Genomic DNA, 24940 nt, shown 5'->3' on the forward strand with positions numbered 1-24940 from the left:
GCCAGGACAGCCGGGAGTGAAGGCAGAAGCCACGCCCCGGCCCGCCCCACAAGCAAAGGAGGAATCACAGGCGCTCAGGGCAGGGTGGGCGCGAGAGCTTTCCAGGACCGGCCAAAGTTAGGAATCCCTCCACCCTCTCGCTCCTGCAGCTCAGCAAGCTGAGCAAAGGCGGCGCGGAGCCGTCCAACCCGAGCGAGCCAGGTCGCGTCCGATCGCTTACCTCTGCGCCGCGGTGCTGGCGTCCAGGATGCCCGCGCCCTGCATCCAGGAGCGCACCGAGCCCAGGCCGGCGGGCAGCAGTGGCTCCTCCTTCAGGTTCAGCCCGCCGCGGGGCAGAGCGTCCTGAGCAGGGAACATAAGGGCGCGCAGTCGGTGGGCGCCCCCACCGCCGGGGATCCGGTCCCGCCGAGGCTGCGGGGCGTCTCAGCTCCTTCCGCCCGCCCGACGGCACTGGGCGCCTACAGGAGCGCAGCGCCAGTCCCGGTGGCTCAGTGCGCGCTAGCCTCCAGGGCGCTCCCTCGGAGAAAGCGGGTCCGCGAGCGCCGGCGCTGTCCCCTCCCCTCCCGGGGCGCGGGGCGGGGAGATGGAGGGATTCCCCCGCGGCCTGAGCGCCGGCGGGCGAACTGCGAGCGGGCGGGGAGGGCGGGGAGCGGAGTCGGCACCCGGTCCGCGCGGAGGCGCCCCAGAGGCGCGCTCTGGCGGCTGCCCAGGGCCGCGGTCGTCGGAGGGGGGGCCCGAGCGCCCCCGGGGGCTGCCTCTGGCGAGGCGGGGGCGCCGGGCTGCCCGCCCTTTCCCCCTCGCCGCCCCCACCTCCTACCCACCCGCCCGCGGCGCCGGCGCGGGGCGCTGATTACCATCCGGGAGGCGGAGGCTGAGGGCGCGGAGCTCAGCGGCGGCGGCGGCGGCGGCGGTGGCGACAGCGGCGGCAGCGGCGGCAGGAGCAGCAACAGTCGCGCGTCCCGGGGAAAGGCAGGGGCAGCGCCGGGCCAGCAGACGCCGGCGGCGGCGGCGGCGGCGCCCCGCGTGCCCCGGCGCCCCGGCCCTGCCGCAGCCCCGGGCGGCAGCACCTGGAGCAGCAGCAGCAGCAGCCCGGCCGACTCCCCCCGGGGCCCGGTTCCCGCGCTGCCCCGCCGCGGCCGCCGCCGCCCGCTGCTCCCCCGGGCCTGGCCGCGGGCCCGGGCCATCCCGCCGCCGCCGCCGCCGCCGCCGCTCCCGGGGGAGCGGGAGCCGAAGGGAGGGAGAGCGGGCGGGAGGAGGGATGGCGGGAGCGGGCGGGCCCAGGGGACTGGGGGCCGGGGGAGGCGGGGGCGGGGCGGCGCGGCCGGCCGAGGGGCGGCCAGGGACGTGACATCATCGGGGGAGGAGCGGCCGGGCCCGGGCCGCCGCGGCGGGGCGGACCCTGGCGAGTCGGTCGCCGGGGCTGGGGGCTGCGGCCTGGCCGAGGCCACGGGAAGGAACCGGAGGGACTGGCGGCGGCCCAGGAGGCCGGGACAGGGAGCAGAAGGGGCTGCGCGGCGGGGGAGCCCAGCCGAAGCTAGAGGAGCGTGCCGCGCAGCACTCAGCAACGTCTACTGCCTCCGGGTCGCCACTGGACGAAGTCCCGGCTTCTTCTCGACTCATCTTCGTCTCCCAAGACCCACCGTACTCTCCACACCGACGCCCAGTTCCTGCACTTGCTGCTCATTTTGACGCCTTCAAGCTTTTACTCTTGGTGTTCATTGCTCGCCCTGGCAGCCCTCCCCGCATTTCCCCTGGCAAGCCTGACCTCTGTTTAATCTCAGCCTAGGGCTCAAACCTTTTCCTCTTAGGCTGGGCCCCAGACACGCCAAGCGGCGTCGATGCACTCGCCATCCTTAGTCCAGTCCCTGGCTTCCCTAAAACTAAAGCATTTTCGTTTCCAACCTGTGCCTTTTAGAAACCTCTTGATTTCTGACACAAGTTGGATACTGAGCTAGGACTCAGACGTCCTCTTTCTCCCCAGCCAGAGAATCTTCCCTCTCCGATTTCATTCCCCTTTTCTTAGCTCCTCGCAGAAACCATCCCACCCTTGACCTGAGGGCTGAGCCGTTTCTGCCCCTCTCCCCACATTCTGGCCTGGTGTATCCTGGCCGGGCTTTGAGCAAGCCCAGAATGAGTCCAGCACTTCCCTGCAGAACAGCATGGTGGTGGCCCGCCCAGCCTGCTGCTTCACTCTCAGACACCCCAGGAATACCACTTTCTTGCCCCAACTGACTCCCATACTCTTTTGGGGGGCCTCTAAGTGTGCAGTTAGTGATCCACCCAACATGGACCCAAATTATGGGTCCCAGGGATATTGCTGGGCCTCCTACCACCCCAGAGCACCCCCACCTCCTTCTGACCTCTGTCCTCTACCATCCCTCCCTCTCCATGCCCCCCTCTCCATCACCTGCAACGGCTGTCACTCCCACCCAGACGTCTCAGTTTTTATCCCAGGTGAGATTGTCAAAGGTAGGTCTCTCCTTAAAGTGAATTGTTAAGCCAGTCTCATTCCATCTCCTTATCTGACTCTCTAAATCCATGCTCCTCCCAATGTAGTCCCTGGACCAGCAGCTTTGGCATTAAGCAGGAGTTTGTTAGAAATGCAGAAGCTTAGGCCTTGCCCAGACCTGCTAAATCAGAAACTGCCTTTTAATAAGATCCCAGGTGATCTGCATACACATCACCTATGAGAAGCTTTGCTCTAGAGAAACCCCGAAGGCTATTCCATACTTGCTCCACCCCTCTGTCCAACCTTCAAACCTGCGTCTGGCTCTCTAAATTTCCCGCAGATACCCTACCTCTTCTTTAGTGAAGAGATTACAGGGAATCTTGGCAGAATCCTGCTGTCTTTCTCAGCTGTCCATGGTTTTCAACCTTTCTTGGTCTTTTCAGCCATTCTCTTCTCCCCCTGTACCCGGAGAAGCATGTGGACTCAGGGACCTCTTTGCTCAGTGCCATCTTCTGCACCTCCTGATGTTGTCCCATCTGATCTGTTTGCGTGCGGATTCTCCTTCTTTCCTCTGCTCAGACCTCCCCATTCTTCAAAGAACACTCCTTTGTCCCCGCCTCCTCCTCCTCCAACTGGAGCTCCTCCTGTTTCTGAGAGAGTCCACAAGCGCACTCCACTGAGGCTGCCTTGCCGGCCCCCAGCGAGCTGCTCTTATAGCCCTAGTGGTCCGGCTCCCTTCCAGCTCTGCTGCTGTCTGTTCTTCTCTCGGCCTCAGGCCCTCTGACCCCCATGCCTCACTGGGCTCTGCACACCACCCCCTCCTCCACACACCATCCTGGTGACCAGAGCACACCGTCTCCCCTCGTACCCCTCGGCGCCCCAGCCCCAGGGTCCTGCTCCCTTTCCCCTTCCTTCGCTCGGGAGAACTCATGCTTTCCCACAGTCTCAGAGGCCATCTTTGAGGAAATAATGTCCTAGGGCGGGCCCCCATCTGCTTCTGTCAGTCCTGAACATCCACTGGTGAGGACAGAGCTGGGCTTGACCCTTGGGGAGGAGGGGGGCACCTGCTTCCAGACAGCGGCCCTCTCTCAAGTAGCTGTGCCCCTGAGCTGGGGTTGGGGTGCTTCATCTCCATGTGCCCAGAGCACATTCATGCCCAGTCCCTACAAACCAGCTCTTCCTCCTGGTTCCCCTGTGTCTGCCCATGGCACTTCCTCCTGATGCCCACCAGGTTTGGGGCTCAGGAGTTCATCTCTGGTATTTTCCTCGCCCCTCCCACAGCCACCTCTTTGTCTCATTCTTAAGGATTCGCCCTCCACGTCTTCCTCCCCACCCAGTGCCCACAGTGAATATCTTTAACAATGAAACACTTGTCCTCCACTGGACTCCACCCTGGCTTGAAAGAGAGATCTGCCCCGGTCTGATGACAGCCTCCTTAGTTCTCTTCCTGCCCCGAGATGTCCACCCCCAATCACCCTCCATCCTCCAGCCATAGTTTTTAAAATCAGGCCATCACGTGCTTAGAAACTTTCAAGTGTCTCTCGTGGCTCCCCAAGTAGACATTTGGGGACCCAGTTTAGGGACAGTCTAGGCCCTCTGATGCCTGATCTGAATGCTCTTGCCAGCCTTCCCTCCATTCCCTTGCTGTGCGAGTCCCTTACAGAAGAGCTTACTGTTTCCCAAATGCAGACACAGGTCCCACCTCTCAACTCCTGCCTCTACTCCGGCTGTCCCCCAGCTGCTATGCCTTTACTGCGAAACACCTTTCTTCTCTGGTATGCATCGGGGTCCACATTCTTTTTCATGATGGTTGAAAGGCTTTAGTGTTGCAGATCTTCATGGTTCTAGAAGACTCTTCCCAGGGTAGATTTGGAGGAGAGGTTCTCAGAATTAACCTGGGCAAAAAGGGGAGTCACTCAACCCAGGAAAGTGGCACTGAGCAAAGGCCAGTCTGGATGGGCTCCTGAATTGCGTGGGTTTCTATTCTATTTTAACCATATAGATTAGAAAGAAACCCCAACTGGGATGCTGTTTGAGGCTTCTCAGGGCCTGCAGCCCCAGAATAAGGCTTCTGGGTTAGAGCCACTGGACCAAGGGGTACCCATTGGGCCCAGCAGGTAAAAGGCCATTGGGAAAATTTGGGGTCAGCTCTGGGGGTCAGAGGTAAGTGTTTCTGCTTTAGACCCAGCAAGTCTTTCTTGGAACTCTATGTGTGTTTTTATTTTGTATTATTTATCTTAGTTCCTTTGACATATTTCTTCCCTCAAACTGCTGTAGCTTCTCCATGAGAAAGGAATTTGGGGGCCTGCTGTAGCTGGGTTCACAGAGAGCTGGAGCGGTGGTGGTCACAGGTAGAGGATGCTGGGTCGAAGCCCGCCGAGAATGCCAGTCATTTCTGGCCCAAGCTGAGGCTTATGCCAGACTGCCGGCCCAGAGCCTCTGACCTCATCCTTCTCCATCATGGACACTTGAGCTCACACCATGGGAGGAACTTTTGTCATGGGCCCGGCGCTAGGGAATAAGCAAAGACTGAAACACAGGCCGTGCCCTTATGGGTACCACAGTGTGGTGGGGAAGACTTGTAAACACTCAGTGTCACTCCAGAGTGATCTGGGCTGCTAAAGACGTAGGGGCAAGTCCTGGGACCATCATAGAAGAAGGACTGAGCCTGAAAGGGGCAAAGGGAGTCTTGGGCAGAAGGACCAGCATCTGTAAAGACTGGCAGAGCTGAGTGAGTGGGTTTGCTGCACTTGCTTCAAGGTAGAAGCTTTTAGCACCTGGAGCATCATGCTCGTGCTTAGGATGCCATGCTGAGGAGCTTGGAATTTTTCCCATAGGCCTTAGCCTTAAAACAATATTTTAAAAATCAGTAGAACTCTCCCCACTTCTGTCTTTTTTTCTCCAGAAGGGGGTGCAACACCATAGAAATAGGATCCAAAGTGGCGCATTAAGCGGAAGCGCTCTTGGCCAGGCTGTGTGTTGGGCCTTAGCGCCCCCTGGAGGCCCCAGAGTGTCACGTCGGCACTTGGATCCACTTCAAGTCAACCTCCCTGATGGGAATTAAAATGTAGGAAGAATTTAAAAATTGAAGCATGCACTAAAGATGGCTGTTCACATAGTTCTATGAAGAAATAGAAGTGGCTAGGGCCATCCCATATTGTTTCCTGGTGGGCATGCCCCAGCTCTTAGCCTTTCTCCGTGTCGCCTTCTGAGGTCTCTTCAACTGCTTCAGGAAAACCCACACTACAGGTGTTCATCGGCCTTAGGATCCACGTAGGCTGAGTTGGTCTATGTTAAATAGCAATGCAGTGGGAGCCAGAATGGTGGACACTTTGGCAGGAGAGTGGTACTTCCGTCTTCAGTCTCTGGGCTGGAGCGAAGGCTGCATGTCCTCTTGATATTCCGAGTTGTCCACACCCCTTCCAATTACAAACCATCCCAAAGGCAACCAGTCTCCATCTCAATACTCACTGAGGAAGAGGAAGGGAACCATTCTCCTGGTGGAGCACGATCTGCACGAGGCGGACCCTTTGTTCATCTTCCAGCTTCAGAGAGGGCCCAGGACCTGCAGGTTTCTAACCTAAAGCCATAACAGCACCAACACTACCCCCGGAAGGCTGCTCCTTAGCTACCCACAGGCAGTGGCAGGAAATCTGATATATTTTATATATATTCTGCCCCCCTCCAATTGTAGAGGCTTTAGTGAGCAGGGAGGAGGGCTGAGAGTCAGGGCATGCCCACCCGGAAGCCTTCTGGGATGACCCTAGCCATTTTGTTTCTTCATCAAACTACATAAACAGCCATATTTAGTGCATACTTTAATTTTATATGTATAATTTATGAGACAAGATCAAATTTCTTTTCTGATTGTTGTGGGGTCATCAGGAAAGGAAGCCATCTCCCCTGAAGTGTAGCAGGGTGGGTAGAGGTTAGGGAAGTGGAGGGGGTAGGTGACGGGGGCCATTGTTTACCTTGTCCAGGGTGAAGTGGGGAGAGGACTGGGCAGAGGCTGGCTCCCCAGGAGGCTTGAGCTTCAGGGATCCTCATCCACACAAGCCCTTCCCAAGGCCCAAGAGCTCCTTACAATATGTCCCCATGCTCATATATAGTCGTGTATTTGTAATGTATTTTTCTTCTTAAAGAGCCCCCCCCCCCAGTTGTATAAGATTCAGACTCCCCCAAACTTAAATCTTCCCTTAGGACCTAGAGTTGGATAGGAACAGGTCAGATAAGAGATCAGGTCAAAGGGGACTGAGAGGAACAGAAGAGAGATATGACTTAATAGAAATGGACTGTCACTTACCAGCCTGCAGCTCTTGCAGATGGGGAGTTTTGGCTCTTTGCATCTCTTCTGTATCCATTGTGTTCAGAACAGTGCCTAACGCACAAATATTTGTGGAACGAATACTTGTCTGGGTGGTAGAGGTCAGGAACTCATGATGGATTGGGTCAGTGGGGTCCCACAGGGTGCCCCAGATAGGTGGGCTCAGCACACCTACCGTCTGTCACCTAGCCCTGCTCTGCCTGTCACCCAGGCTAGCTCCTGGGACTGAAAGCATCAAGGCCTCTCCCTCTTATACTCTTCAGTGATGCTCGGCCAGTTGGAGCCAGGCTCTCAGAACACACCACATGGTGGAAAGGACTGGGAGGACAGGAGCCGGCAACATTGTCTAACTATTATTATATTTAATGTAATTAAATATTATCACCTGATTATCTTCAGCTTGTTACTTTGTGGGTAAGCTGGGGGTTTGAAAGTTCCAGTAGTGTGATGAGAAGGGCTTAACAACTGCCTTTCAAAAAAATAAATAAATAAACCTGATTTGTAGCACTTAACAATTTCATGCTGTATAGGTTCCCACCATGACTGACTTCAATATACCAACATGATGTTACTGAGTGTGTTGGGAAGAGACATACACAGTAAGTTCCTCCAGAGCCCGTGCAGACTGACTCAAGCACACCCCAGTGTGGGCCCCAGTGATAGAAGTCTCCCCTTATATGAACAAGAGTGACGGATGAAGGGGTCCTATATTCTGCACCAGGCTGTATGTGGGCAGTTCTTTCTACGAGCAAGATCATTTCATGTCAGTGAAATATATATGGATGATCAATTTGACCCAAGGCCCAATTTTTTTTAAGTTTAAAAAAATGTTATTTTATTTTTAAATTATGCATAACACAGTAAATTGCACAAATATACCTTGCCCTGCTAAGTTGCATAGGGGCAATGTGGAGGAGTCCTGTCGGTGCTGTGCAAACAGTGGATTTGTGTTGCATCCTCAGGGAACAATTCAAGGTTGCTGTCAATTTTTATACACATATATACCCATATAACCACCATCCAGATTAAGATATAAACCATTTCCAACATCCCAGCAGCCTCTCTGGTAACTCTCTCAGTCAATATATTCCTCTCCTGGGTTCCAGAACCATAAATGAGTGATCTGCTCTTGGGAATACAGGAAGGTCTGGGAGATAAGAGCCTTCTTTTTTACAAACAAGAAACAGGGGACATGGAGGGGTCTGCCACCAGGAAAGCTTCATGGGGTCCTGCTTGGTTTCACTCGCCAGAAGCTGAATTGGCTGGCACCTTGTCTTGGACTTCCCAGCCTCCAGCACTGTAAGAAAAGAACTCTCTTTGTTGAAGACCCCTAACCCTAACCCTAACCCTAACCCTAACCTCTAACCCCTAACCCTAACCCTAACTCTAACCCCTAACCCTAACCCTAACCCCAGTCTGTGGTACTTTGTTATGGCAGCCTGGGCATACTAAGGCAACACCCCAGGACATCCTTTCTCCCAAGGCCTTTTCGAGCAGTTACTGTTTATTCTTTTTCACCCACTATGTGTAAGTATTTGGAATTTGGTTTTGCCCTATTTTCAAGCTAGTAAGTTAACCCGTTACTGTTTTCATGGATGCTGGCAGAAGACATGAGATTCCTGGATTAGAGACAAAGAACTTTATGACTCAAAGCCACAAGTAGCAAAGGAATCATGTTCGCCTCAGTCGCTCTTGCCCACCCCTGCTCCCAGGCCCCGCAGGGAGAATGCGGAGGAGCCCTGCGGGTGCTGTGCATACACTGGGTTTGTGTTGCATCTGAGGAACACTGTGAATGGGGAGCCCAGCTCTTTTAGAGAAGGCAATAAGCAAGCTCTTTGTCCTGGAGAGAGGTATTACTTCATTCTTCAAGGTTGCTGTCTGCACACACAACCCTGAGAAATAGCACAAGCAGAGTGTTCAGGGCCTTATACTCTTGGCGTGCCCCATAAAAACGTGCAGTGGTGTACAGGGCATGTGGCATCCAAACCGTCTCAACAATTGGCCCTACGCATTCTTGGATGAACTTGAATATTCATGAGTATGCCACTCCATTCGTCACTCTGATAAATCTAGTCAACAGAGGTTGGGATCAAATCTGCTCAGTCTGTCTCAGACAGAATTTAGTTCAGGCTACTATCACTAGAACTTCAAGCAGCAAGATGAAGCTAACCTGAAGTATTGGCTTCTATCAGGCCACCCAGGGTCCCGGACTCAGTCACCTGTGAGTAAGTTCCAAGGGGATCAGCAGGTCTTATTTCAGACAGCCAGGATATAGTCTAAACCCAGGTTATTATCTAGAAACTAGTATCCATCAACTTGAGAAAGGCTCAATAAATTTACTAAATTCATATACTACTCAGCAAAATAAAACAATGAGTCTGCTCATTTTCTAAACCATGGTATCTTGGATCTCTAAGACACTGTGTTGAGGGAAAAAGATAAATTATAAGACAGTAAGTATATAGAGCATGAAACGATTTTTTCTGAAGCACACATCCATACACTAAAAACAATACCATACATTGCGTGTGTGTAAGGGAGTGTGCATGCCCAGGAAAAAGGTTTCAAAGGAGACAACTGCCTCTGGGGACAGGGCAAAAGGATTGGGGCTGTGGTTGGGGTGGTAAGAAACTTTGGCCTTATTTATAATTTATACATTAAAAAAAAGAGGAATGTAATCATTTACCTATTGTCCAATTAAAAATACCCAAGCAAAATTTTGTATTAAAATTAACAGGAAAAAAAGAGTTCTACTTTTCGGGCTCTTCCAGGCACTGACATCACCTTTCTCATCCTCTGCCATCTCTGACCTCCTGGTTGCTCTTGCTCATCAAGAGCATCTGGCACCTAGATCCTAGCCTCTCCCCTGCCTCCTGCCAATGGCACTATCCTGGGTGACTCCCACGGTGACACAGATGACACATCCAGTATTGTGGGTCTGAGTCCTTCTATGCAGGGGTCTCCTCGAGCTCTCTTCGGGAAACCTGGGACTTCGTTATCACTGGCATCCGCTCCACTTCCAAAACGGCTAGTGGAGACATCCGCCTCTCCCTCTATCTTACGTGTCCAGTGACTCCCATGAGCACCACTCTGACAGTTTGGGGATTGTTGATCCTTTTCCCACCTGTCTATCCATTAGCTCTCTTCTGTCTGTCTTCACTTCCCTCCCGATCCCATTTTGCCAACACCCTCAACCCCCTTGTACCTCTCTGTGGCAAAATACACCTTTATTTTAATTTTTTTTTTGTTTTTTTTTGGGGGGGGCGGGAGGGGAACCAGGTTTATTTATTTATTTACTGGAGGTACTGGGGATTGAACCCAGGACCTTGTGCATGCTAAGCATGCACTCTACCACTGAGCTATACCCTCCCCCCTCAAAATACACCTTTCGATGAACCCAAGTGTTGGCTTTCTCCATGAAATCACACACAATCATACCATGATAAATTCATGGTCATCATTCCAACAGGATCCTTAGTACTGCTCAGAAATCCCTCTCCATTTCTCCCAGCCCTAGAACTTGAACCAGTCTTACTCATGACTCCTCACTGTACCTCACTTCCTCAAACAGACCTGCTCTCCTCATTGTGTCACAGGGCACCATGTTTGTTCTCACCTCCACGGGGTAGTAGCTGCCTTGTCCAGTTCTTTTTTTTTTTGCCAGCTGGTGCATCCAGCCCCCCAAATGCTTCAGGTGTTGGTCATTAATTGCTCACAGCTACCCTCTTCCCTGGGAGGATTGTCCATGGCCAGATGGAGCCTCCATGAGCCAGAGATGCCTGGAAGATTAGGACATGCAGGACTGAAGCAGGGTTATTAAGTCTTGCCTCAAATTGAGACAACCCTGAGACATCATTTCTGCTTCAGATCTCCCCAGGACAAGCTGAGGTAGACTCCAGCTGAGGCTACATCTTGCTGAGCTCCATCCCCTGCCCTCTTCTTAAGAAGGGCCTTTAAATGCATAAAATAAAACAAATAGCATTACAAAGAAAACTCATTATATTGATATATAGTAATAATGATGATAATAATTTTTTAAAACTCACTTTGTAATATAGTACAATGAGTGCTGCTTTATTAATGCATCCAATAACAAAATCTAGCATTTGGTTAAATAATGTCAAAGTAGGGATGAGAGTAAATGATATTTCAAGATATCACACAATTTGATATTTCAATTTGCCACAATTGAAATGTGATATGAAATATAATTTCTATTAGTGGCAAAGTTAAGGGAACTACAGGTAGCACTATAACTTCACTTTATATTCATAATGAAAGGAAACACTAAATTTCAGTTAGAGGCTAGTGAGAATAAAGGTGTGATTTTTTGATTTTCCCCATCCAAGTTCATGGTACTGATTTATATTTATGGATGCCTGGAGCTCTGTGGACCTCAGGTTAGGATGTCTGTACTGGAGAATTTATAGGCCTAGGAAACTGACATTTAAGTCACCCAGCCTCATACTGAATGCTCATATATGCTTCCTAACAATTAGAAGGAACAAGATGGTTTAACCTCTCTCACCTTCCCAAGAGTATGGTTAAGGGTACCTTTCAAGGGTCCTGACTAAATGTCCCTCTTCTCAGGTAGTATCAGTGAGAGATGTCTTAATAGGGACTTGAAGTCCAGGAGAGCTCACCAAGTTCATAGGAAGAACACAACAGCCTCAGACAGTGATGATCCCACTTCCTCGGCCTGAGTCAACTGGTACACTTCATCAGTTCCTTTCACCCTTTTGACAGCCACGTGGCATTTTATCAACTAGCAGATGCTGTTTGTCAGAACTGTGCAGAATTTAAGGATGGAAATAATGCTGTAGTTACCCTCAAGAAAATGAGTATTTTCTGGAATGAAAATTAGATGATCAGAGATTGGATCAAGATAGCATAGCTCTCTTCTTTCCCATCTTAAATTTCCTAAAGTAATGGAAAATATAGTTTCAAAAACCATAAATCTCCCACTTTTTCTCCCTCAGAAAGAGCAATAGTTGGAAGAGAAAAATGGTGGTGACGGCAGATGGAGTGTGGACGCTGGGACTAGGGAATGTGTGGAGGCAAGATGGTGCTGCTCTCTAGTTTTGACTGTGGAGATGGAGGAGTATGTTCTATTAATTATACATTGACAAATTATATTAGCTATAATATTAACAGCCTTTCACTTACACAGCACTTTTCATTTGTTCAAGATTCTTTAAAAAAAATTATGTATTTTTTCCTGGGGGTAATTCGGTCTATTTATTTAGTGGAGGTACTGAGGATGGAACACAGGACATCATGCATGCTAAGCGTGCACTCTACCACTGAGCTATAGCTTCCCCTTGTTCAAGTTTCTTACATTTTTATTATCTAATTTAAATCTTTTCACCCTACAACTGTAGAGAATGTCCTGCCTAAAAGAATGCAGAAAAAACTATGCTTAGTCCCCCAAATTAGAACGACTGCATTCTCTCCCTTGGGTGGGAGAATGCCCTGCACCTTTTTGGATGGATGAGATATACAAGTCACAAAGAACCTAGTTAGTGGTGTGTGTCATCTAGGGGAGCCTGTTAAACATGTATTTTCTGGGGCCTGAATCCTGATATTCAGATTCAGCAAGTCTGGGGTGAGCCTCATAAGCCTACATTTTAAACAACTGACAAGTGATCCAAAACCACACTTCCAGAATACTGGTTTAGGCAAATCCTCCTCTGTCATCTGTTTTAACAGGTCATTTGTAAACACCACGTGACTGGAATTAAAAAAATCAGCCTGAAATTCTCTTTTAGTCACACTTACATGCTTGAAGTAATTTCTGTCTCCAATTACGAGCCTGCTCAGGGGAGTTCAGGTCTGGGATATACTATTAGGGAAATAACTTACAGAGCAAAGAACAAGAACACATAGGATAAAACCACAAGGAAACTTGATGGGCTAGGAGACCGAAGAAACCAGACACACACCTTCTCCCACGGACTGTATGGTATTTGTTAATGCCTTTAGTGTCTGACATACCACTGTTCAGTGAAAATTGGTTAAAAGAGTGACAAATACGTAGGCACAAAAACATTAAGAAAAGACAGATTCCCCAATACCGATTTTCAACTTGTTATTAAACTCAGGTCCTCACTGGATAAAAATGAAATCTCCTTAGATGTTTTGAAGTTTCAACATAAATTACATACGGTAACTGAAAATAAAGCAATTGACAAAGTGGTTGTGCGTCGCATCAGCCTCCAGGGGAAGGGTGAACAGAAGAGGATGAAAGAGGAGGAAGACAAGCGGGAAAGAGGACGAAGACAAGCGGGAAGGAGGTTTCGGTTGGAGGAAAAGAAAGAAGCGCGCGCAACCGCGCCGGACCGGAAATAGAGGTACCTGGCCGCTCCGGCTTCCGGCGTCACTTCCCACGCGACTTCCCACGGAGGACATGGCGGCCGTCAGCGGTGTCCGCTGGCTGACCCGGGTGAGGGTCGGGGCACGCCGGGGCGGGCGGGAGAGCGGCGGGTCTGTACCGGGCTCAGAAAAGTTTTCGGGATCTGAGGAGTCCAGACCCGACCTCACAGGCTTATGTGTCTGTCGTAGGCGCTGGTCGCCGCCCCGAACCCCGGGGCATGGAGGAGCCTGTGTACCTCGGCCGTGGCGCAAGCCGCCTCGCGCAGCCAGGTAAGCGCAAGTTGGGCTCCAGTCTCGCCCACGCCTCTCACTCCTCCTTTTCTGGCCTCTACCCCGCCTCCCTGTCCCGTTCCCTCCCCCCAGCACCCCTGCCCCCGCCCCAGCTCTTTCTCTGCTGGCTTCGCTCGCAGGCTGAGGACGTGAGGGTGGAGGGCGCCTTTCCCGTGACTATGCTGCCTGGAGACGGCGTGGGGCCTGAGCTGATGCACGCTGTCAAGGAGGTTTTCAAGGTGAGTGCCCTGGAGGAATCAGCCAGCAGGGACGATGGTGTGGGCTGCAAAGGGCTTAATTCGATCCTGACTCTGATTTTTGGCACCTGTCCCTGAAGGCTGCCTCTGTCCCAGTGGAGTTCCAGGAACATCACCTGAGCGAGGTGCAGAATATGGCATCTGAGGAGAAGCTGGAGCAGGTGCTGAGCTCCATGAAGGAGAACAAAGTGGCCATAATTGGTATGTGTGCTACCTTGCTATCCCGAAAGAATTATTTAAAATCTAACGAATAAAAGTTCATTAAGCTTTCCTCAGCTTGTTAATCCGTTAACTCTCCTTAGCTCCCACCACTGATTGGTGGCCATTTGTTCCTCTCCCTTGAGAACCCAGGAGTTGGGAGATCATGTCTATGCAGGAAGGCCCCAAGAATTTGGAGTCTGTCATGGGACTACATTGTGAGCCATCAAGTCTTAATTGTGTTTCTAGAATGCCACTTCTAGCTGCCTCTTTTCTTTTGTCTTTCTTTCTGCTTCCCTACTGTAATCGCCTCATTAGATTTTTTTGGCTTTCACTTCTGCCCCTACAGTCCATTCTCTCCGTCTCCTCTCTTGGAAAGACCGGCATGACTTTGCCAGGCCCAGCCTTAGTGTAGGAAAATAAGTTCTTTATGAGCTGACCCTCGGCCTTTCTGCCTTCATTTTTACAACACTTGTTCTGTGTTTTGGTCCCACCAGACTGTGTTAGTTTCCAAATACATGTATTTTGATTTCTGCTTTTCCTTCTACCCACAGTGTTCTCCTTTTGGTGCCACCTGCCAGAACCTTTCTCCCTCCCTATGTTAGTTTCCTAGGGCTGCTGTAACAAATTGTCACAAACCTGGTGGCTTAAAATGGCAGAAATTTATTCTCTCACAGTTCTGGAAGCCAGCATCTCAAAATTAAAGTGTTGGCAGAGCTCCCTCTGAAGATTTGGGGAGAATCCTACCTTGCCTCTTCCAGCTGCTGGTGGTTCCTGGCAGCCGCTGGCATTCCTCGGTGTTTCTTGGCTTGTAGATGCATCACTTCAATCTCTGCCTCTGTCTTCTATGGTTTTCTCCACTCTGTGTCTGTGTATCTGTTTCTCCTTTTCTTGTATAAGGACTTACCATTGGATTTAGGACCCACCCGGATCCAGTATGATTTCATCTCAAGATCCGTATTATATCTGTGGACACTTATTTTCCCAAATGAGGTCACATTTACAGGTTCTGGGGGTTAGGCCATGAACATACCATTTTGGGGGTCACCATTCAACCTAGTACACTCACTTAACCTAAGTTCTGGCTGAAGTACCAGCTGTTCTATGATACTGCCTGATGTTACCAGAGGGAATTTCTTCTCTGTGCTCCTAGGCATGTTGTCAATACCTTTCACATGTATTTATCATGTCTTTCATATTAACTGTCTTCCCCAAAGCATTGTTTGCCCCTTGAGGACAGGAGTTGTGTGTTGTGTTTTTTGATCGCTATCCCTAGTGCCTGACAGATGGTCGATACTCAGTGTTTGTTGGAAAGATGTCAAATAGTAGACACAAACATCCAGAAGGGTCACAGATCCCCGGCATTGTTTCTCAGCCTTGAACCCAGGCTCTTTGATAACACGAGAAATTTTTCCCCTTTTAGGTCATTTTAAAGTTCCAACATAGAAATATAGTAACTAAAAATAAAACAGTGGACAAAATATTTCTCACTCTGAGTATATTATTCTCCTTTCCCCCTTGTCTCCAGAGGCACTTAAGAGCCACTTGTTTGGGAGTGGGAGATGGGAGTCTGGGTTGCATTATGTCACTGAGGGGATTGGCTGCCAGTCTGGGTTCCCTTGGGCTTGGCCTGTGACTGACAGCTCTCCCCCGTGATTCTGTTTATGCAGGAAAGATCCATACCCCAATGGAGTATAAGGGGGAACTAGCTTCCTATGATATGCGGCTGAGGTAGGTGGTGGAGGGCCCGTAGTCAGTGGGGGTACTGGGGCCCCAGGCACAGTGCTCATGACTCTGCCCCACCCCCAGGCGTAAGTTGGACTTGTTTGCCAATGTAGTCCACGTGAAGTCACTTCCTGGGTACAAGACTCGACACAACAATCTAGATTTGGTGATCATTCGAGAGCAGACAGAAGGGGAGTACAGCTCTCTGGAACACGAGGTGAGGGCAGGGGTGAAGGTGGGACAGAGGCAGAGCTCCTTTGTGCCTCCTTTCCAGTGTCACCCAGTTGCTTCTCTCTTACACAGAGTGCGAGGGGCGTGATTGAGTGCTTGAAGATTGTTACTCGAACCAAATCTCAGCGGATAGCGAAGTTCGCCTTTGACTATGCCACTAAGAAGGGGCGGGGCAAGGTCACAGCTGTCCACAAGGCCAATATCATGTGAGGGATGTGATTTGTGTGGGGTGGGTTCCTGGGAAGGTAGCCCCTGCACTTTCTTGGCTGAGTCTGTTCCCTTTGGCTCATGGACAGGAAACTTGGGGATGGGTTGTTCCTGCAGTGCTGTGAGGAAGTTGCTGAACTCTACCCCAAGATTAAGTTCGAGACAATGATCATAGACAACTGCTGCATGCAGGTGAGGCCTCCCGTCTCTGTTCTCAGTGCTGAGTGAGGGCAGCGAGTGGGGTTTAACTTCTGTACTCTGTGCCCACCATTTTGCCCCCCTCCCCACAGCTGGTGCAGAATCCTTACCAATTTGATGTGTTGGTGATGCCCAATCTCTATGGGAACATTATTGACAATCTGGCAGCCGGCCTGGTTGGGGGAGCTGGTGTGGTCCCTGGGGAGAGCTACAGTGCAGAGTATGCAGTCTTTGAGATGGTGAGTGAGGTCACCTCTGCCCTCTGTGTGTCCTTCTTCTGAACTCAGGTCCCCCTGATAGCTCTCCCCCAGTGTGTCCCCTTCCTCTGTGATCCTGGCCTGCTCCTGTCCCCAGCCCTTGCATCTTCCCAGTGCCTCTGACCTAACCATTCTTCTAATGCCCTTTCCTGACTGCAGTCTCTGCAGAATGTCTGCTCCCAGTGACTCTGGGCTGCTCCTCTCTCCACAGGGCGCCCGGCATCCATTTGCCCAGGCGGTGGGCAGGAATATAGCCAACCCCACAGCCATGCTGCTGTCAGCTTCCAACATGCTGCGGCACCTTAAGTAGGTCCTGGTGGGTGGGAGGCTTCTGGGTGTTGTCCCAGGGAGCACAGGTTGGGAAATTGGGGACGACGGAGCGGGGATTCTCAGTTTCTTTCTGTGCACATTGACAGTCTCGAGCATCACTCCAACATGATTGCAGACGCGGTGAAGAAGGTGATCAAAGTTGGCAAGGTGAGTTTAGAAAGGCTGTGGGGTTTAGGGTCTCAGCACTACTTTCTGGGGAACCTGAGCTGGGGCCTCTTTTCCCTCCGGGTCCCCAGAGCATCTGCTCTCTGATCTTGCCCCGTTCTTATCAGGGCTGTTCATTTCCCTTCTCTTGGCTGTTTCATCCTCTTGGTTCTCCTCTGCCTCCTGGTTCCCACCTGCTATTTTCTCTTTCCTGCTCCATCCATTGGCTCTTTCATTGGCCGTCTTAATGCAGAACTTGCAGCTTTTCCTCTGGGGGGATGTTGGAGCAGAGGGAGAACAGTTGGCAGGATGAGGCACCAGTGTCACTTTCTCCACACCTGGAAGCCCATTCTCATCTGCCATTTCCCTGCCATCTTTGCTCCTACCTGGTCTTCTGTTTCCTCCTCGGCATCCTCCTCCCGGCTCTGATCTGCGTCTCCCATCTCACTCATGCTCGGCCTTCCACCTCACCCAGGCCGCAGTGGGGCTCACTAGTGGCTCTGGCCCTCAGAAGACAGGAGTGGACTGGTCTGCTTTTCTAAACCTGGCCGCTTCCTTGCGTCTCTGCTGCATTGCTTCTTTCTGGCCTTGTCTTCCCTCTTTGGATTCCATTTCCATCACACTGCCCTGCCTCCGCCTTCATGGGCTCTCTTCTCTTCTCCCCCACGGCTGTTGCCGGTGGTGGCTGTAGGTACGGACTCGAGACATGGGCGGCTACAGCACCACAACCGACTTCATCAAGTCTGTCATCGGCCACCTGCACCCCTATGGGGGCTAGAGTCCTTTATTCCCTCCAACCTCACAAGGACCACACCACACCTCCCTTCAGTACAGTGGACCAGAGAAGAGCCCTTAAACCTCTAGACCATAATCACCTTATGGGCAGAGCCTAGGTTGTCTGGGGCTGGCTTCCTTAGGGGACTGTTAGGTGGTGGTGGGGTTAGGGGTGGGGCTCAGGCCACAGGGATGATTGCAATTCTCCCCTACAGGTTCGAACTTCTGACATGGGTGGCTATGCCACCTGCCAGGACTTCACTGAGGCTGTTATTGGCGCCCTGTCCTACCCATAGGCCCCACCCACACCCATGTAAGGTGTTTTCAATAAAACATGGTATGTCAACTGTGAACTCTGAACTTGCTTTTATTTACTGGGATATAGGGGGTGGGCTGGGAAATATTATGCAGGAAATGTCCATCCTAGTCTTGCTGGGATAGCTTCCGGAGCTTTTTCTTTTTCTTGGAGCCACTGTTCTTGGCAACAGCGGGCTCCTCAGGTCCACTGCTGAGTGTCTCCTCCTTGGAAAATTTCCTCTTTTTCTTGGGGACACTCTTATTTCCTGATTCTTCAAGGTCACTAACCGGTTCCTCTTTGGGGAAAGATTTCTTCCTCTTGGGAAGACTTACATTGCCAGCTGTCTCTTCAAGATCACTACTAACCAGCTCCTCCTTGGAAAAAGATTTCTTTTTCTTGGGTTTGGAGAAAGAGACAGATGGGTCTTCCATTCCATTTTCCTGAGGAACCTCCTGGGGCTTTTGCTTTTTCTTCTTTTTGGGTTTTTCACTTGTCTCCTGACGGGGGAAAGGGGAAAACGGGCATGGAGCAGTGTCATTCACTGTATGAACACCCCCCCCCCCCGAAACTCCAGCTGGTAAGTAATCAGGGCAGAAAGACTGTGGAAGTGGTGTTAAAATTGCCCACTGTTTCTGGGATTTTTAATCGTATGGCTATAGCCCTGGAAGTTCACCTCAAAGTCCCCCCCGCCCCCCACCGACTAACCTGGAGGGTGGAGAGAACACACAGTGACCTAAGCCCATCAAGTAGAAAACCCCGCCATGCAAGGTTCCAGAGGGGATCCCAAAACACTGGCAAATTGGGTACTGTGACAAGCCCAGGGAGAATGGTTCAATGGAGACCTCCCTGCCCTCATCACCATGAAATGTTACCACCTCTGGACACATCTGAGAACAAGCGGAGCAGGAATTTACACTACTCCTGGTTGAGGACTCCTGGGAGACAGCAGAGGACAGAACACACTCGCCCAAGGAACAGTGTTGCTACAACCAGCTCCCTGGGCTCTTGAGTGAGCTCTCTCAGCACCTATATCCTTCGTATAGAATCAAGACATAGTTTCAGGTTTCAGGTCCTTACTTCAGTCCAAAAGCCTGCACTCCAGACCATGACTTGAGGTGGCATATCCTTTGTTCTGCTGTTGAAAATCCTACACCTAGAATCTTGCCTACTGACCTCACACTCCTCCGGAGTACTACTGTTCTCTGAAGAAGCCAGGGCCATTGCAGCCAGCCGTTTCTTTTCCTTCTTCAAGCGTTTCTTCTCCTGTTTCTCCAACTTCCTAGTGATCTCAGCAGCCGCTTCCTCTGCCTGGCCAAAGAAAAGTGCTGAAAAGGCTCTCAAGAACCCTTGCTCTGGGGCCTCTCCTGGCTTTACTGGATCAGGCTCATTAAATCAGTTTTTTTTGCCTCCACTCTACAAGGTCAGGCTAAGAGAGCTCATCACCTCCAACAGCCAGCATCGCTTCTCCCCCACCTAGCAAAGCTCAAACTCACCTGCACCATCGCCTCCTTCATGACATCCAGATTCTTTCGTGGAATCTCTCCAGTCTCATAGAAGGACAGCCGCTCCTCGACTTGTTCTCGAAGCTTCTCCCCAAATACACTGGTGGGCACCTCTGGATGTATGTATATGTGGGTAAACAAAGCCTGTCAGCCTGTAAAGTGACAAACTAGTCCCCACCCCCAGTATTCCCTCTACCTTCAGCTTCACTCAGACCCAGAGTATCAACACTCACTAGGTGAACTGCTGTTGACGAAAAATATTGCCATCATTGTAGAAGCTGCTAAGGTAGTCAGCCTCCCCTCCCTCCAACCGCCAACTCCCTCAACCCATACCAGAGAAGCAATCAATTCGTGAGGCAATGCTGCATTTGTTTGCCAGGTATCGGGAGATGCGGCCTTTGTTCTTGGCAGCTGCTCGGCCAATGAAGGTAGAGTGGAAAATAAGTCCATATTTTGGGGTATTACCCCTTGTCTTCAGGGCTCTGGGAGAAGAATATTCAGTGGAGACTTTTAAGATCAGAAATTTCAACCCTGTTAGCCAAGGCAGCTCCTCCCTTTCCTTTTCCCTCCAGTTTCCAGAGTGAGCCTTAGGCCAGGTTGGATCTCTACCCCACCTCATGCCAACCCACAGCTCCCAGAGGCAGACGGAAGGCATCCAGTGTCGCTGACCTGGAAACTTGGTCCCTTTGCTGGGCCCAGGGAATCACTCAGACACCAGGACTGGCCATCACCCCCATAGCAGAGGCCTGTATAGGTCAGGGAGCCCTGGTCAGCCATCACCGTGATCCCCAAACAAGCAATGGGCACCAGAAGTGGCACCTGAGTGTGGGCAGGTGCCCTCACTGGTACCTGAACAGGGCCTTTTCAGCCCCAAGGATCTGCACTGTGGATGCTGGATACTTGGCCAGGTTGGTGAGACTGCCAGCGTGAGCAATGAGACGTGCACCTACCTGGAGAAAGAGCCAAGGAATTAGAGGAACTGGAACTGCCAACCTACCAACTGTGTAATCCTGCTTCACCTCCTCCCCATCAAGTACAACTGGGGAAGATACGATGGGTCAGCAAGTATAACAGTATGAATATGCACGGTAATTCCTTAATCCCCCATTTTCGTGTTCCCCGTGACGCACCGCTTCCCCAATTAGGGCCGACAGGCTGGGGGCTACTTGGCTCATCTTGGATCGCAGATAAGTGTGTAGGCTTTGGCGGTACTCTGACAAAGACACCACACGACTGGAGAAGCTCTCGATGTTTATCAAGTCAATGGCTGATATGTCCATGCCTAAGGGACACCAAGTGTGAATGCAGGAGCCAGGTATTCAGAGCCCCGTACCTTATTTTGGCTGCCAGGCTCTGTACTGACCCATGGAGGACCTCGAGGCATCCAGAATAGCCTTAGCCTTGGCCCCATCCATTGTCAGCTCCTCCAGCTTCTCTAGCTTTTCTTCATTCAGCTCCCTTCGGTTTCCAATGAACTGAGCAAGGCGGCAGTATGTGGCATTGTCATTGATGATCTTCACCAGCTCGGGAAAATGATACCCATACCACTCCCTGCAACGAGCCACAATCACTCCCTGGCCCAGCTGCCATGTCTCAAATAAAGCTACAGCCTAGTCCTCTCCATACCTACTCTTTGCCCGGAGGAAAAGGGAACAAGATAGATCCAAAACCTTAACTCCATGTCCCCCCATTCACAATACAGACCAGGCAAAGGGCCTGGGCTGAGGTGTACATGGGGTGGATTCACTCTGCCTCCTCTTTCTATACAGTCAGTGTAAGAACACAGCCTGTGGTAAGCACCAGGAGGCCCAGCCCTACCCCACAGGTTCTACCCACAGGAGCCAGTCCTGATCTCAGGGTTCAAAATTAGCTAAACCACAGACCAAAGACCTTGTTTCTCAGGGGCTGCCCCTGCACTTTACCTGACACGCATGGAGAAAGTATTGATGTCCTTATCCAGCTGGTCCAGAAGGCTAATGGACTGGATAATCATATTGTCCACCCGGTTCACATTAAACTTAACTTTGGCACGAGAATAGCTGTGCCCCAGCCCCAGCTGGGCTTTACAAGCAGACAAGTCGGTCAGACCTTTCACCAGGTTGTGGAAGTGCAGACGAACTCCTGGAGGAGGGCAAGACTGTGAGCAAGGAAAAAGGGCTCTGAACAAGCTCCTGCACCCATGGGTAGCAGCCAAACAGGAGGGCTTCTCAGAAGCAACCTTAAGCACCCTAACAAGTTCTGGAAGACCCTTACCCCAAAACGTCAACAATGTTAGATGGGGGGAAGGGCATAGCTCAGCGGTAGAGCACATGCTTAGCATGTACAAGGTCTTGGGTTCAATCCCCAGTACCTCCGTTAAAAAATAAACCTAATTACCACCTCTCCAAAGAATGTTAGTGGGTGGTCTCACCTCTCAGGATCTCGGCTATCACACCTCCAGTCTGGCAGTTGTATCCTAACTCCTCTTGTATAGCAGCACCAATCTTGGGGTCCCCAACCCCCAAGAGTACTTTCTTCTTTTTGGCTGGCAGATGAGTCTCCAAGAGCAGGCGGAGGTCCTCATGAACAACACCTCAGGGCAAAGAACAGAGCTCCCACTAACATGCGGAAGGATGTTTAAATCATAAGAGATCCTTGTCCCCTCAACTGTTGATTGAGAGACCGATCTGACATTGGTCTCACAGAGCATGCTAGGATGGCATGCCTATATCCCTCCCCTTCAGGCTTTGCTCAGAGACATGGAGACATCAGTGATTACACTCAGGGGATTGACAGATTCAAGTCATCACTGCAAAGCCTGCACAGGAAGAAAAGGATTCTGGCCTAGTAAGTATGAAAGCTTAAAGCATACCTACAGCACAAAGTAGTCAGTATCCAATTTGCTTTCTGGGACCTAACCTCTTTCTCTTGGCTTTTGGTATCAAAATCACCCTTTCCAGTCAATTTAACAGAGAAGTAGAGAACTACGTGATTGGATTTAGCCTACCAGCCTCTGCCAGCTATGAGATTTCATTTAAGCATCACTTATCAGGGCGAGGGTATAGGTTGGTGATAAGAGTGCATGCCTAGCATGCCCAAGGTCCTGGATTCAATCACCAGTACCTCCATTAAAAAATAAACCTAATTACCTATCCCCCCAAAACTAAAATTTAAAAAATTTTTAAAAAGCCACTTATTACAGTGCCTTCAGGAAATAAAGCCTATACATCTTGGATTGTGCACTTTAAATATAACATTTAGTCATATTCACCAGACCTTGAGCTCTGTGAAGGTTATTTAAAATTACAACCTGTTCACATCAGGTACTTCCCACCACTGGGTATTATCACAAGCTCCCTAGCCTAGGAGGACAAGAGTGGCAGAAACTACATCTCGGCTTCTCTCTCTAAAATACTCAGTGGCCAACTCACCTTCAGACACAGCGTTGGCATTTTCCAAGGCAACCTGAGACGAGGAAAAGGGACAAAAGGCCACGAGACGAACGATGTTGTGGAACTTGCCCAGATTCAGCACGCACTCCTCCACCTGGGGGGAGAAACAGTAGGTGGTTTCCTTCCCTTGCTTTTGCCTCTAGGGCGCAGTAAAACAGCAGCAGCTCTCAGACTTGAACACACGAAAGTACCAGCCGAACGCATCATGGGTCCTAAGTCCCGGTTCCGCTTTATCGGTATGGGGCGGCGTTCAGGCTTGCTTTTAAATGCTCCTAATGTGATTCTAATCACGAATGCAGGTGAGGACCCCCTGGTCCCGAGCCCTCGGGCCCTGCGCACCCCACAACGCGCGGCCGGCCACGTGGGAGCGCGCAGTGCATGCTGGGGCCCGCGCGGCCCGAGGGGCTGCGGCGCAGTTGCTGAGGCCACCGCGTCCACCCACCTGCGGAAGCAGCAGGCTGATCTCCTCCACCTCCTTCAAAGCCAGAAGCGCGTAGCCGACCGCGTGCTCGAACAGCACGTGTAGCAGCACCTAGAAAGGGAGACAAGGCGCGAGCGTTAGCGGGGCCCCCGAGTTCGCCCTGCCTGGCTCCCAGGGCAGACCCCGGCCCCGGCTCGGGCTCCAGCCCAAACTCAGGCCCGAATCACGGCCTCCGCATCACCCGCGCCCAGCAACCACTCCTCACCATGGCGCTCGCTCCCGGCCCGGCTCGCACTGCGGCGAGCAGGCTCTGGCGCGCTGAACCGGGCTCCGGAGGCCACGCCCCTGCGGCGTCGGCCAATCAGAAGCCGGGGACGATACCTTTCCGGGCCTCGGTGGGGGGTTCCGCCGGGGTGGTACGGCCCGCGGGGCCGAGGCTGGGGCGCGAGCGCGGGCGGGCTGTCCTTTTCCGGTCTCCGCTGTGGCGCGGTTACCTTGGACGCTCAGGTCGGGCCGGGCCCTGCAGGCAGCCAAACGGTTTGGAAAGGCACTTTTCTGCATAACTGTCCAGTCCTTCATGTTTTCATCATATAAATTATAGGCAGCAGAGCTGGGTGAAATCCGGGCGGGAGGCCCAGCGCGGGCCGCGGCGACCTTTCCCAGCGGAAACTTGCGGAGCCCGCTTGCCGCAGCGCCGGGGACCTCGGGACCCGTGCCCGCCCTGCACCCCACGCCCCAGGACCCCTTCCTCCCCACCTGCTGCTCGTGGGCAACCCTCTCCGGAGCCCGGGGTCTGGACGCCCTTCCCTCCTCACCTGGGCGGAAGCGGGGCCTGCGGCGCGCTGGGCAGACCCTGATGCAACGTGATTCCTCGTGACTGGCTCTGTGCTTTTAAGTTGTATTTTATTTACTTACTTTAAATGAGGGAGGAAGGTGATAAGTAGGAAAGAAGGACGACCCCACTTCCTTCTAGGTCGGTTTCTCGTTCCCCTGCTTGGACAGAATCCTGCTCCTTTTGCCGGGCCACGTGTTGCTGGCCCTGGTGAAGGGCCCTGAATTCTTAACGCCGGTTAGTTCTGAGTGAACTGGAGCTGCTTCCCTGTCCTCGGGGGCGGCTTTGGACACTCAGGCGACTATTTTGAAATTAATTTTGCTATAAAAATTAATGGTGGAGTTATAGTAATAAACAAAAACCTGGTTACCCACAAATAGTATATATGCTAGTAAATTTAAAGGTATTTTAAGGGGATTTTTATAATTTAAATTCCCATAGCTGAAGTGCATTTATAAATTTAAGATATTTTCTTCTTAAGCAGTTCATCTACTTGACAAAATCCAAATACTGAGCTCACTCTTAAAACCTAATAGGTTAAATTTTAAAATATTGGTTGATTAATCTTAAAGTCTCAGTCTCAATATTCCTTACAAATGTGCTTACATTTTATTACATGTACCCACTTACAATGATGAGTCGGAATCAGTTACTCCATTTTACGTTTTGGAATGAAATTCCAAAATTACAACATCAGTATGTTAAATTTTCTGAAACATA

At 51.3% G+C, this 24940-nt stretch overlaps 3 protein-coding genes and 5 non-coding genes across 16 annotated transcripts in view; 1 reads left to right on the forward strand and 7 right to left on the reverse strand.

The window, feature by feature from the left end:
* Nucleotides 1–1255, reverse strand: part of EBF4 (EBF family member 4) — a 49976-nt gene extending 48721 nt beyond the window's left edge. For 3 of the 7 annotated variants that reach the window (XR_004313167.1, XR_004313170.1, XM_032461972.1), the window contains exons 1-2: nucleotides 822–1255; nucleotides 221–342 (exon numbers count right to left, since the gene is read on the reverse strand). Coding sequence is in view for 3 of the 7 variants with exons in the window: in XM_032461972.1 (XP_032317863.1) it covers nucleotides 221–342; nucleotides 822–1184 (485 nt within the window). In the remaining 4 variants the exon portion in view is untranslated. The remainder of the gene's footprint in view (nucleotides 1–220; nucleotides 343–821) is intronic. The other 4 variants (XR_004313168.1, XR_004313169.1, XM_032461970.1 and 1 more) reach the window with 4 other exon arrangements.
* An 11878-nt stretch (nucleotides 1256–13133) lies between these two features.
* On the forward strand, nucleotides 13134–18089 carry IDH3B (isocitrate dehydrogenase (NAD(+)) 3 non-catalytic subunit beta). Of its 3 annotated transcripts, XR_001366327.2 has the most exons (13): nucleotides 13136–13215; nucleotides 13335–13415; nucleotides 13556–13654; nucleotides 13753–13873; nucleotides 15541–15601; nucleotides 15680–15812; nucleotides 15899–16032; nucleotides 16123–16225; nucleotides 16324–16470; nucleotides 16700–16794; nucleotides 16905–16965; nucleotides 17654–17855; nucleotides 17952–18082. XR_001366327.2 is itself a non-coding variant. In XM_032461975.1 (12 exons), exons 1-12 carry the CDS (start codon nucleotides 13180–13182, stop codon nucleotides 18030–18032), a joined length of 1152 nt encoding a protein of 383 aa, XP_032317866.1. In that variant the 5' UTR covers nucleotides 13134–13179; the 3' UTR covers nucleotides 18033–18089. The 3 variants fall into 3 exon arrangements, 2 of the variants coding, with proteins under 2 accessions (XP_032317866.1, XP_032317865.1); XM_032461975.1 differs by lacking the exon at nucleotides 17654–17855 and having other exon boundaries at nucleotides 13134–13215; nucleotides 17952–18089; XM_032461974.1 differs by having other exon boundaries at nucleotides 17654–18082.
* On the reverse strand, nucleotides 18086–23723 carry NOP56 (NOP56 ribonucleoprotein). The gene is made up of 12 exons (XM_032461973.1): nucleotides 23654–23723; nucleotides 23410–23499; nucleotides 22947–23061; nucleotides 21947–22108; nucleotides 21459–21657; nucleotides 20900–21087; nucleotides 20667–20818; nucleotides 20386–20486; nucleotides 19870–20018; nucleotides 19528–19649; nucleotides 19208–19342; nucleotides 18086–18531 (listed from the first exon to the last, which is right to left on the reverse strand). Exons 1-12 carry the CDS (start codon nucleotides 23654–23656, stop codon nucleotides 18160–18162), a joined length of 1788 nt encoding a protein of 595 aa, XP_032317864.1. The 5' UTR covers nucleotides 23657–23723; the 3' UTR covers nucleotides 18086–18159.
* Nucleotides 19410–19482, reverse strand: LOC116658073. The gene has a single exon (XR_004313274.1). It is a non-coding gene; the product is annotated as a small nucleolar RNA SNORD57 (small nucleolar RNA).
* LOC116658074 lies at nucleotides 19741–19811 on the reverse strand. The gene has a single exon (XR_004313275.1). It is a non-coding gene; the product is annotated as a small nucleolar RNA SNORD56 (small nucleolar RNA).
* Nucleotides 20238–20323, reverse strand: LOC116658084. Its single transcript, XR_004313285.1, has one exon. It is a non-coding gene; the product is annotated as a small nucleolar RNA SNORD86 (small nucleolar RNA).
* On the reverse strand, nucleotides 21214–21345 carry LOC116658077. Its single transcript, XR_004313278.1, has one exon. It is a non-coding gene; the product is annotated as a small nucleolar RNA SNORA51 (small nucleolar RNA).
* Nucleotides 22263–22330, reverse strand: LOC116658086. The gene has a single exon (XR_004313287.1). It is a non-coding gene; the product is annotated as a small nucleolar RNA SNORD110 (small nucleolar RNA).
* Nucleotides 23724–24940: the final 1217 nt, after the last annotated feature.

The sequence above is a fragment of the Camelus ferus genome, chromosome 19, assembly GCF_009834535.1.
Source record: "Camelus ferus isolate YT-003-E chromosome 19, BCGSAC_Cfer_1.0, whole genome shotgun sequence".
Taxonomy (NCBI): Eukaryota; Metazoa; Chordata; class Mammalia; order Artiodactyla; family Camelidae; genus Camelus; species Camelus ferus.

Bases quoted from the DNA above. Each gene is read 5' to 3' on its own strand.
- NOP56 (XM_032461973.1), bottom strand. The intron at 22,109-22,946 runs GTGAGTTGGCCA...CTTTGCCCTGAG, and splicing joins TGCCAACGCTGTGTCTGAAG to GTGTTGTTCATGAGGACCTC. The intron at 20,487-20,666 runs GTGCGTCACGGG...CTCTTTCTCCAG, and splicing joins CGGCCCTAATTGGGGAAGCG to GTAGGTGCACGTCTCATTGC.
- IDH3B (XM_032461974.1), top strand. From the start codon at position 13,180: ATGGCGGCCGTCAGCGGTGTCCGCTGGCTGACCCGG. The intron at 15,602-15,679 runs GTAGGTGGTGGA...CCCCACCCCCAG, and splicing joins TCCTATGATATGCGGCTGAG to GCGTAAGTTGGACTTGTTTG. The intron at 16,226-16,323 runs GTGAGGCCTCCC...CCCTCCCCACAG, and splicing joins TAGACAACTGCTGCATGCAG to CTGGTGCAGAATCCTTACCA.